Consider the following 13,156-nt stretch of genomic DNA (forward strand, 5'->3'; position numbering starts at 1 on the left):
TTTCGATTAACAATTCAAAATCTTAGTTATAACACTCGATATTTTTAAACCTAGATATAAAATCAAGGTTTATTAAAGAGATAAACTTGCAGTTTGATAGACATGAGATACTACCGCAGTTTCTCATTATCGTTACAAAAATATATGCTTAAACATTATTGAGAACTATCAGTTAAACAATTTTACTGATAGATTTGGTAAGGACTGGTTTTGCCATTTCAAAATAACGATCAAATGATGCTCTGACAGTTGTTTTCATACTTTTGCTGTCACTTTATCTATTAGATAAGTTGTCTGACAATTATTCCTTAAATGTTAAGCTGCCGCTAAGATTTTACACTAATCATCAATTGTTTCGTCAAACAAAAGGCATGATTTGTAGGTACTCTTCTGGATGCTTAAGAGCTAGTTCAGACATGGCGTAATCCGTGCGGATGCAAATCGCGCGGTTAGACCGCGCGGATCTTATTTACATTAGCGCCTATAAATTTGTTCATACCTGTCCGCGCGGATTGACAAACCGCGCGGCTACCGCCACTCAACCGCTAGAAAATGAATTCGCGCGGTTGCCGCTCGTACAAGTACACACATATTGCTTCTTCGACTTCCATGATTGGACTAGAACGCTGTCACTCTATGCGGATTACGGCACTCCGCATTTACATCCGCGTCTGTCTGAACACTTGCGTTTAGAACCGCGCGATTTGCATCCGCACGGATTCCGCCATGTCTGAACTAGCTCTAACTCGTATGAAAACACATCAGTATCAAAGTTTTCAATTGCAAAGTTAATAAAAAAGCAATTTACAGAAGAATCAACTACAGAGCGCAATTATATGAACAGATATAAGAACGATATATCACAGAGGCGTGTAATTGTAACGTGTGAACATTTGCATGCGATGCGACGTGACGTAGAAAGCGTAATACGGTGCTGATCGTAAACGCATTGCTATATCATATAATATAATTATAGCAGTGTTTTATAGCTCTTTGAAAAGTTACACATATTATATGCTAAAATATTAACACAGAATGTATAATTTTAAAACATATCACTGACTGCGCAGGCCCCTCATTTATACAAATAGGTCTTCTAGCTCAAAAAGCTATATAATAAGTATTGCTCTATCCACATAACATTTATCCTATCGAAAAGTTGCCATTTTTTCCGTTAGGTTTCTAGTTTATACAGGAATATAGTAACCGTATAATAGGGTTACTTTAGGAAAATTTGGGGTTAATTTGGTTATGGAAATAAGTAAATGGATCACATAAAAAGCTAGCGACGTTAGCCGGTTCTTGGTACGCTATGAATAAAATTGTAGAATTTCAAAAAGTTTAATTGATCTTAAGCTTGCCCATTTGTTTCGATTTTAAAGTAATCCATGTATTCAAAAGTAACCTTGTTCTAACGTTCTCACAAAATTGAGATTTATTATAAAATGTCGATGTTGTACACACTACTAGTTATACGAGTAATGATAAATCAGAATGAGTCCGAAACCAAAACAAAACATATGATTCAAAATAAATAATTGAACGGTTGTTTGTTTGTTTACACATGTTAATACAATGTCTCACTTTGTTGGTATTTCAAATATGTTTAAATTGATAGCGGACAGTTACAAATTAGGAGACTTATGTTTACACCATATTATCCCAGGTTACAATAGTTCCTTAGACAGTATTGAACCAACGTCTAAAAGATTCTAAATAAAGTACCCATACCCTATTCTGTGTCTATTCCCACAATGCAGAAAGAGACCTTTGCCTAGCAGATGGGCAGAAATTAGTTAAATTGATTATCACATGCCATCCAACATTTTCATAACAACACATAACAACATATAATTAAATGGTTCATAAATCAAAGGAAATACACGAAAAGATTACTATCGTCGAAGTTCCTAGTTATTAAACGATAGAGTTATCGTTAAATCATATAAAAGTATGTAGGAAGTGGTACATACTCGTATGTGGCGTGTGTGTTGACGGCAGGTAGTGGATCGACGGTGAAATGATTATGACGATGAATAAACGACTAATCGTATCCAAGCCGCGATTTGCAATTTGTCCGTGTGGCCTTCAGTTTTCCGTTCTCAAAAAAGATAATAATGTTGCTCCTCCCTTAATAGTAATGTGATGTTTATATAACATCCCATCATCATCAGCTACAATCGTTTTCCTAAATAAACGGACTTAAAAGCAACAATATTTTTTCAATTCGAACCAGTACTTCCTGTAATTTTAATTTTCAGGCGTGCAAGCTATCATTTCCAACTTACTAACTTACTACCTAAGTATTAGAAATATTTATCAGTTAAAAAAGTTTACATAAAAATGAATCACAATCTTGAATGAAATATCAAATAACGTAACATACACGCGTAAAATGCAAAATATTCAGATGGCATTCAGAATAATATTTAAATGAAACATTTTGACTGGACCTTGATATTCTCATATGATAGCGATGCATAGGCCTGTATAGTTATACAGAGTGTTTCATTGTTGCAAGTGTCATCGGACTGTGCTGACGTGTGACTGGTGTGTTTAATTAACTATTTTTTGGCTACTGGTTCACTTGTGTTCGTGCTTTAAGTGATGTGGAAGAAAAATGGTGCCGGTTTTTATGATTGGGTTAATGAATGTAATTGGGGCTGTGTGAAAATGGTTCTTTGATGCTTGAAAATTAGGTTTTGATTCCGCGCTTGAGAGAGTAGTAATAGTGCTAATTATAAAGGATACAAAGTAAATTAAGTGCATTACAGACCCTCTGCTGGGCGTGGGCTTACGTCCACGATGAATGGTTTATCATTTCATTTTTGGGTTACTTAAACGCATGTTCATCAAATTAAATAACATACTCAATAAATTGCTCATTTCAATATGCGTGCTCGCTAACAAGTTTCTATAACCCACATAATTACTTAAGTACAGTATAACCTTACGCATCTGTCGGTTAAGTAATCAATCAGACCATTAATACCCGACTTTCCGGCCGTAACTCAACATACGTACTTAAAAAACACATTAAACACCGACCTGCTTGCGAACAGTCGAGATTTTACCAATTACGCAACAATAACAATGAGATGAGAACACGGAAGCGTTACAGAACAGTCGTGTAACCAAATTAACCCTTGACTAGGTGACAGTGATTTTCTGTGCTCGTAATAAGCAGTGACAGTTAAATAACGAACCGCGATTGTACTACGATGCCTAGGGAACGTTCGGTAGACGACAACTGTAACGCTATCGCGAGGCTCATCAAGGACTTCTGCAGTTGCTCAGAGAACGGCACCTGGTCGCCAGACATGACGTCCGACAGAAGGAAAGGACCCCTGCTCAAGAGCGAACTCACAAACATGTCAGCGATGCGCAGAAGAATCATCTCGCTCGCCAAAAGAAAAACGCGAGAAGTCCCCGAGCCGCCAAAACTTACCTACGGCAACGCCTTCCAAAAGAGCTCTGAAACTTTAACCTCAAACTTAGTTAATAATACGATCAGTTCTCAAAACAGTACCCTCAGGCGAAACATCGACAACTTCCTGCTCTCTCGAAGGATGTTCGCTTTGGAGGAGGACATTTACGAGAAGCCGATACAAGTGAAGAACTCGACTTGCGGCGAGAACTGGTCGCTGAGTAAAGCGTGGCGGAACAACAACACAGATTTCTTCAATCGCTCCCCTACCCTCGATTCTCACCGGCTAATTGAGCGGAACCACGCCCAACTCGAACGGATCGATGAGATCCCGCATAGGAAAAAGCGTAATAAGAAAATGAAGGAGCAATTACGTTACGATAGGAATATAAAGAGGCACATACGGATTCGTGTGATGTTGTCGTTGAGGATGCGGAGGTATATGAAGAGGAGGATGAAGAAGCCAGGGTTGGTGGTGTCTCAGAATGTGAATGTTCCTCCGAGGAGGTTTCCTCGAGGTGCGTCGGTTACTTCGAGTTTTGGGACGAGATCCTACCGTAGTGTGATGACGGACAAGTTGGGTGATGGTGCTGTGTTGTTCGATATACATGAGGCGAGGAATTCCACGATGGAGCTGTGCCACGACTATGAGGAAGACCTCGACACGCTGGAGATCGCATTACGCGCCGGTAACTTTAGGTAAATATATTCAAATTATTTCAAAAGCATTTGTGTATATTTTATGAACATTGTAATGTAAGTAGATAGTACAATGGTGTTATAACATTTTTTGTTCTGATTTGAGACGTGTGAATGCTCCACTTTGTTACATGTTATTTTTTTGTTGGTTAACGCATAATGATGAGATTTTTGCTATAGGAGTAATTGCATGAATAATTACGTTAATTTACTAATAAAAAGAAAATATTTCAAAATAGTTCCATATTTTATAAATGGTGACAAATGCAGAGAGAGTTTGGACGATAAGTATAAAATTACGATCGCGTGTATGTTTCTAATAGAAATGATTGATTACTTGCTTACTGCTTTAGGCGTGAGTTATTTAAGATTTCGCGCTAATTATTAATTGTACTATGAAGACACTCTAGATGTAGATTCACAAAGGACAAACAAGCAGGAAAACATATTCGATATATCAAGTACAGTGGTCTTACTAGAATTTCTATTTTTCGAGTTACTGTCGACAAGCGAGTTGTTATCGAGAAATCTTGTATCAAAATATAGTGTATTCTGCAACAATCACTGAATTCGTTTTTAAGAAAAATTAGGTATCCTATCTAGGGTATTATATAAAAATAGCGTAATATACTTATGATTTTATCCTTTGAAGCCAAGTGTACAAAAAGACGTTTTTGACGTTTCAATTTACGCTACAAAGATATTTAAAAAACAAAAAGAAGTTAAAGTTATATTCAAGACAGCCATTCATCTTGCCAAATTAAAATAATGTAAAAATACTGCCTCAGAAACATGTCAATTAGGTAATTAGGTAGGTACAAACAAGATTATTATACCACAAAGTTCAAAACCAAAGGTCAATTTAAAATTACTTTATCATTCTGCGGCGTCTCCCAAAATTCGCATTGCCAAATAAAGTATAAAAAACTGTCTCAGCTTGCCAGATCCCTAACAAACTGGACAGGTCAAAACCCTTTCACTTTCATCTCAAGTTGAAACTTAAACAACCAGTTTGCGGTTTCATCATAAAAAACTTTATGAGTAAAGTAAACACATTGAAATTCGCGAGTGAGTTTGTTAAACACTTATTTTTAACAAGTTTACTTATTATTGAATTAGAATATGAGTATTTATTTTGCGGTTGGATTCTTGAACTTCATCATGCTTTTTGTGTCAAAAGATTTAGGTAGAGGTGTGTGGAATACGCTCTTGTTTTAAACCAACGGTATGATCTAATAAAATATTAGATCATACTAATCTTTCTATGGAATCCAAGGGTCACAGTATAGCCATTTTCAAAATACGCAAACAAACTCTTAAGTACTAATACCCATATACCAAAAGAATTTGGCAAAGGCAAATAGCAATATAATTTTTTCAGAATCGGGAATTGAACCTGGGCTCTTATAGTTACCCGTTGCATACATGCTCGTACGACAGAGCAATCATCAGTTATGAAAACAAATGATCATTGCAGAGCAATTAGGCTTTAATTTCACAAATAAAACTGACTAATTGAATGTGTGGAATTCGAACCAATCCATCACTTTTATTGCATGCAATTGGCAAATAATTGGCGATTCCTTAGATTTTATACAATGCTTTTTTTTGCGTAAGTGTTGAAAAGGTTCAGTACAGTTAAGTAAATAAAGTCTTCTTTGTTTGTTTATTACTTATTTATATTTGATTTATGTTTGACCGCAGGTAAAACTGTACACATAATTATAACCTAATTCTATAAAATAAATGTGTAAATTTCGTACTCCTCTTACTATGATAGATTTTTATACAAAAGGCATCACTCATCACTCACCTCTCTTTTCCAGTCTATAGATTCATTATAGCCCCATTTACAATGAAAAGACAATGCGATCGTCTCCCTTTACCTAATAGTTATAAAAATCGTTTATTGTTTTACATTATCATTTGGACTCGCAACCGCCCGCCACGATCAACTTGAGCGTGCACAAGGGGGCGGTATCGCCATTATTTTCATCTTCAAATCAACGGCTATGACTAATAAAACACCTCAATTTACCATATGAGGTCAGTAAAAGGTCACAATTTAGAAATTGTCAGCACTCCGGATATGTGACCGCTCTACCGTTTCACTATTGTAGTGTTGCTCCCCTAGTGGTGACTAATACTGTTATTGGTGACCGAACTGTTTTGCGAATTGTTGCCAATTTTTTTAATTTAAGTAGAGCGTAGTGTTTTTGTATGTTTTGATATTGATTTATGAGTATAATTGGTGGTGGGTATCGTAAAATATGTTACAAATATAGCAAGGTATTGGAAATCCTAGCATCAAATGAAAAGTCTTTAATCAATGTAGGTATCTATGTGATGTTTTCAAGAGAGAGATTTTAAGATTCATACATGGCTGTAGGGAAAGACCATTGCTCATAAAATGTAATTTACTTTTTTAATCGCATATTTTTCAAACGCATTCACTTCAATGCGATCCTCCGATATACAGACTTATGATTACAACTTTATATAATGTACTGCTAAAATAGTTCCCACGGTGCCCACTAGAGGCGCTAATTGGATTTTCGTGAAAAAATGACCACTAGAGGCGCTTATCAAATTTTCGTGCGAAAATTCTCGATAGCTAGTCGGTAGTCGATAGTAGTAGGGAATCGAGCTACTGTGCGCGTCTGCTCTTAACTGCAAAGACATACAACACAATCAATACAACCACCACCACTAATTTTACGATGAAACGCAATTAATCCACACTATGTACGATACTCTATGTACAGTATATACAGTCATGTACACAGCGAAGTCAATGACATTCAGTTTCAGGTTTGTTCAACTGCGCGCGCACTCGTTTCACTCGACTTTATCCTCACTATTTATATATGTGCTATAAATCTAACTGATTAATTGAGTTCTATAAAAATATAGTATTTTATAATAGAAGTATATAGTATAAAATTATTACTGTAAGTTAATATTAAATCTGTTTTTATGACAGAAGAGTATTTATGAAGCCGTTTCAAGTAGTAATTGCATTGTTTGTGAATTATATACCGCATACTATCATACCTGTAGTACTTAAAGGTATAAAGGTGAATGAAATAAACTTAAGTGTCGTTATTAACAATGCTTGTCCCATGTAGTAGGGGGAATGCCCTATGATATATATATAGGTAGCATACACGTTACCAAATACCAGGCTTCTATTAAGAATATTAATTAAATATATACTATTTAATAATCTTAATTAAATATGTAGTCCCGTGTAGTAGGGGGCAAACCAATTGATATATAGGTTATACTTAGGTCACTATTTATATTTTGAGCCTTGACGAATCTGATTGTTTTAGACCCCATTTGGCGTTTTCATCGTAAAGTTTGATCTTTTTGACTACTACATTCCTAAGAAAGTTTTGAAATCTGCGCTGAAAATATTTTCAATATCGTCGATCGAAAAATGTAAGTGTGCGGGAAAATGGCATTAGGATGTTAACATTTTCGTACAAATATTTTTTACGACTTTCGACGAGACTTATAGAAACAGTCGTGTCTATATCGACTTATTTACTATTTTGGTGATAAAGTCTGATCCTTTGAAAATTTAAAACGCCAATAAATAGAGTTCTATCATGATTATTTTTCCATCACCAATGAAATTCCTGAAGGTCGTCCAAGGTCACCAGTTGTCTCCGGAAAAATTGATGCTGTGCGAAAATTAATAATGCATTTTAGTTTCCTGATACAAGAAAAGAATGACACAATCCTAAACATTATTTCCACTCTTAGATATAAAATATTAGGTAACAACATTTCCGATTAGAAGATTTTTTCTAAATGAACCAATTTTATTTTTACAACAATTCGAGAAGGCCCTCGCGCCGATTAGTGCAAACAAATGCTTGAAAAGTCCATCGTTTGGCTTCAAAATACGTGTATAAAATTGTGATAAAACAGGGATCTAGGATATAATGCGCATGAGCCCGAAAATAAACACCAGTCGACTTTATGGAAGCTTTAAGATGAACCAAATCCAGAAAAAAATATTCGCGCTTGAAGCACTTCGGAACAAATGGTCCCTTGATTTTTTATAAAAACTTTGTTACGGTGAAAAGTGCCTTTAGAAAAATGCAGAATGGTTAATTCTTATTGATTTACAACCAAAAATTCACCTAAAGACTGGTTTAAAATATGGAAAAATCACAAAATCCTACAGGTCGAGCTCAATAAAAACAATGCCGGCCGTAACGCATCTCGCTAAACAGCCGGCTATTATGTGCACGAAAAAAACTAATTAATGAGTTTCTCGTAATGCCGTTACAGTTTGACATTAAATGACTTTATTTAGATCCAAAATGTCAAAAATAAGTACTTTAACCATTGATTTTTTATCGCCTCAAGAAACAGGTTATGCTTTTGAACACCCTGTTTTTGAGGGGTCTTCGGGAAAGAAAAAAAAATATTAAAAAAATATTTCGATCGGATAAAAATATAATCTAGATCATGCATAAGAATACCCGAAAACACGATAAAGTAGTTTTCACTCACACGTTTACCGTTTTTCATAGTTAGGCTCAAAATATAAGTAGTGGCCCACGTATACACGATACCAAACACCAGGCTACTATTAAGAATAATCTTAATTTAAAAAAGAAACCAGCAAAAGCATCTTCCCTGGCCCGGTAATCAGACCCGTGACCTTATTAGCAGTCTACACAGATCTCAGAGAAAAAAATCTCTTTAATTCTAGAACTCAATATACACATTACTGTTTACAGCATAAATCCAATACGTATGTAAATTTTACAACGTTTTCATAACGCCTGCGTCATAAAATAATGCGTGCGTCAAATGCTTTTGCAAGTTTATTTCGCAACAAAACATTTGTTTGTATGCCTGTTTTGCATACACTGTTTAACTGTTGAACCGATTTTTATGAATTCGCAGTAAACACTTTAGCTAACCTTATTATTTGTAAACGTGTGTAGGACCGTGCCAATAAATTATCGTTGGTAAGGGGTACGTAAACTTAGATTAGCTACCTAGTAATTCCTGTTATGGTTAAGACGAAAATAATTGCTATCGGAAAAACTATAGTCATTATGACAATGAATATCGAGCATTCAACAAAATTTTGTGTCTTTAGAGTCTTCACTACCATAATTTTATTGATTCCGAAATGTAGTTTTCAAGTTCGAACTTCAATGGTACAATAACATAAGATATGCTCAATGGTTATCTCATTCAATATTGTCGTCATAACATGTAAGAACGAAAAAAGAAATATAGTAAGGAAGTTAGCGAAAAATTTTATCACTTTAAAAAAATATGTTCCGACGAAGAAACGGTTGCCTAAACCTTAAGTTCCTGCGTAATTGTGTCACCTCATTGCATTGAAATTTTAACAGCGCACCAGTTCGAAGATAACTACGTCGTAAATAAAAAAAGATCCTCCTACTTTTAATTACCCTACTTTCTACCAAAAAAATATAAAGTTAATCTTATAATCTGATATAGTTATACCCAATAGGTCACATGCCAATCTTCTTTTGATTAACACGTTACCTTAATGAACGAGGATGTATAATTTTAATTAAAATATATAACTTATTAATATCGGCCAGTTTGTGTTATACAATATATTATAAATAACTTCGTAACGTTCGTCGTGTAATAGTTATTATATTTGAACTAGTTTGTCTTGCGGTTTTACTTTTATTTGAAGATTTTTATGAAATATTCAACATTAAATGTAATAAATATGTAAGAAAGATCTAGGATTGTCATATAATTTTACATACATGACAAAGATTTTTTTTTATAATTTAATATTATATTATATTTTAACTATTGTTACATCTAATATATAAAATTCTCGCGTCACAGTTTTCGTTACCGTACTCCTCCGAAACGGCTTGACCGATTCTCATGAAACTTTGTGAGCATATTGAGTAGGTCTGAGAATCGGCCAACATCTATTTTTCATGCCCCTAAGTGATACTTTTTTTAAATTTTTATGGCAAAACAACGTTTGCCTGGTCAGCTAGTAGTGGCTAGTACATACATAAAATCATCCCTTAGGAGTAGGCAGAGACCACAGAACGCCATTTGTTGTTTAATAATTATTAAGTGTAGCCTTAAGCAAATGCTTAAACAGTATCATTTTTGCAAACTATTATATTTCGCACTCGAGTAAATATCATAAAATATCAAAATACCTCTAATTAAGGATTAAATTTTATGATCTATATGACATTTCAGTTTTTATAACTTTATTTATGTGATAATTTATTTAAGTTGCGTCCTTCCCGGAGATTTACATGATTCGTCTGCAATCAATCAATTTTAATGCATAAATAATTTTACTATGATAAAAGTTATTATTGATATGTATTTTTTTAAAATCTAAAACTAAACCCAGTTATTAATAACTTGTAAGTCGTTTATAGAATATTGGATTAATGTAAGTTGTCTGAAATTAATATTTATTTAAAAAAAAATACAAATTTATTAACATCTTGTCACGGCGTAAACAAATATCTAATCACATTTTTCGTGATTATTACAGTGATGACAACCAAAAATATGTTTCCTTTAATTAATAACATCTTAATTTAGGTATCAAAACACAAATTACGTAAACGAATGCCACTCAATAGTCTGTCATGCGATTTAAGCGCTACTAACGCCATCTATGATCTAATAGATGAACTTACTGTAAGTAGTTGCGCGATGTAACGAAGCGGCGACGCAACCGTTCGTAAAATGAAAGTTTAGCTAGTTTTCGCTAGATGGCGGCGCTGATAGCGAACGCGCGTTGATGTCTTTCCTTCACAAGTGTGAGTATTACTTTTGTCTGTATAATAATTTAATTAGACACTGAATTTATTATTTTCGTTATATTTTTTTGTACTTTTTCAGGCACACATAGATACTCTATCAATTTTAAAACTGTAACAAACCATTTTTTTCGAATTTTCAGCTTTACGGTAGTTGAACCTTTTCCCACGACTATTATACAATATATCCAATTTTCTAAATATTCCTCTATTTGTGCAGGAGCGGTCGTCTAGCGGTCGAGGGTTGGTGGTGCGGACGCGCGATGCCGGCGGCGGGCGGCCGCGCCAACAACGGCGCGCTCGCGCTGCACTACGCCGCCGCGCGGGGTTGCCTGGACTGTGTCAGGCTTCTCACTAATACTACGCCTGATGTCTCGTGAGTACATTTTGATGTCTATTTTCTTCTAAAACTTCAGAAAAAATAAAAAAATACAGCAGGAGGAAGAGAGAAGATGACGAGGAAATGCAGTAAATAGTCCGGAAAAGGAGCCTTTCGAATTCAGACTTAAGAAAACATATTTATTATTTCATAGTCGTGTAGCAATGAAAGATTTGTTGGTGTGATCAGAAGGTGAAGGAAATCCCTCTAAGGACTCGGCTAAGGCTTCAAATGTAACGAAAATTGTTTTAAATGCTCGATATGCGGATTGGATTGTTTTAAGTAAATCCCATTTTGTATTATTTAATATACTATTTTCTTTAACAAACGGGACCTACAATCCCGTACGCATTGAATAATTACGACCATTATTCTATCTTAAACATTTTCTACACACTTGATCATGATCAGAGTAAATTGTGTAGATTTCTTGTCTCTACATGATTTATATAAGACACAATGTATCTCGTCTCTTTGGTCGTTAGTCCGTCTCACGTCATTGCGTACTCCGGTGAGCGTGGCCAACTGAGCGGAGAATATTCGTGCGGTTAGGAATCAGTAGTTTAGTTATAGATTATTCTGGAAAATTCTCAAATGGTCTATACTGCCGTCGTAATGAAGAATGCAGTAATCGACATTTTTGCAAAATTGATATTTTTATCGAAATGACGTTTTAAGACACGTATCTTACTATTGAGTAAAAAAATAAATGAAAACAATACTTAGAAATCAATGAAAAACTAGTTAATAATGCAGTATTTGCATGAATTTGTTCGCTACTTGTTAATATAAATGCAGTAATGAACATGAACTAGGATAAAATGCAGTAATAATACTCGAAATACTAATTTAAAATGCAGTAATGTTTTTATCATAGGAATAAACGTAGTATTAGTTTAGACTTTCCTTAGCTCAAATGCATTTCTTATTCAGATAATTAACAGCTCTTTGATATGTGCCAACACGATTACCATTAAATATCTTGAATCAGGACATACTTTTATGTCAGCCGATAACTTTCACCCTGGTGGTTGAACAACAATTAAAAAGAGCAAAAAAAGTTTATGATTTCTCAGACTTCATTGATTGCATTCAGTTAGCTAATTCCGGAAAAGTAACAGTGAAACCTATGGAAGTTACTGATTTTTACAAGTATATTGATCATTCATCGCAGCATAAATTGAAAAAGAGTACAAATCGGATATATTTGAAAGATATTGTTAGTGTCGAGGTGCGTAGGAATAATTTTAATTTATTTGTAAAGACCGAACATGATGGTGAACTCCGAGAAATAGGGTTCCTAAAAATGAAACACATAAAGTCTCATTCAATTCCCGATCCCATACAAAATTCAAGTCCTAGGGGTATCACTGAAGCTAGAATATCTGCAATTATTTCAACGCTCATTAGAGTTATTCCAGAAAATAGACTACCATTTTGGCAAAACTTGCATACCAATGACAATTCAATAATTGATCTAGTTAATATTTTAGATGTAGATGATTGTGATGAGTAAAGACTGAACTTGCATTTAAATTAATACATTTTAAGACTTACAAAGTGCCATTATTAGCTCTAAGTTCTTTATTGTTTTAGTTTTTAGGTGGGAGCTGAGATCCCTATTTGTTTTTGTTTGTAATCGGGAGCAGCAGTCCCGTTTGAAGCATAACGTTGATTTTATGAATGTTGATTGTTTTATAAGTTTATATGATTAAAAGCCTACTAGACCTTGTGAAGGTCTCTAAATAAAAGTATTCGAATTTTTTTTTTTTTTTTACACACTATCCTAAATTCAAGGGTCTAAAATATTTTGTACTGCATGTGTATAAT

At 34.5% G+C, this 13,156-nt stretch overlaps 1 protein-coding gene across 12 annotated transcripts in view; it reads left to right on the forward strand.

Moving 5' to 3' along the window:
• Positions 1–13,156, forward strand: part of f (espin protein forked) — a 136,873-nt gene that overhangs the window by 56,520 nt on the left and 67,197 nt on the right. For 5 of the 12 annotated variants that reach the window (XM_076124669.1, XM_076124671.1, XM_076124672.1 and 2 more), the window contains exons 2-3: positions 3,230–4,126; positions 11,168–11,323. In XM_076124669.1, the coding sequence (XP_075980784.1) occupies positions 3,230–4,126; positions 11,168–11,323 (1,053 nt within the window). Of the gene's footprint in view, positions 1–2,526; positions 2,551–3,154; positions 4,127–11,167; positions 11,324–13,156 lie in introns of those variants that run through there. The other 7 variants (XM_076124678.1, XM_076124681.1, XM_076124679.1 and 4 more) reach the window with 4 other exon arrangements.

Source organism: Anticarsia gemmatalis, chromosome 16, assembly GCF_050436995.1.
Source record: "Anticarsia gemmatalis isolate Benzon Research Colony breed Stoneville strain chromosome 16, ilAntGemm2 primary, whole genome shotgun sequence".
In the NCBI taxonomy this organism is placed as follows: domain Eukaryota; kingdom Metazoa; phylum Arthropoda; class Insecta; order Lepidoptera; family Erebidae; genus Anticarsia; species Anticarsia gemmatalis.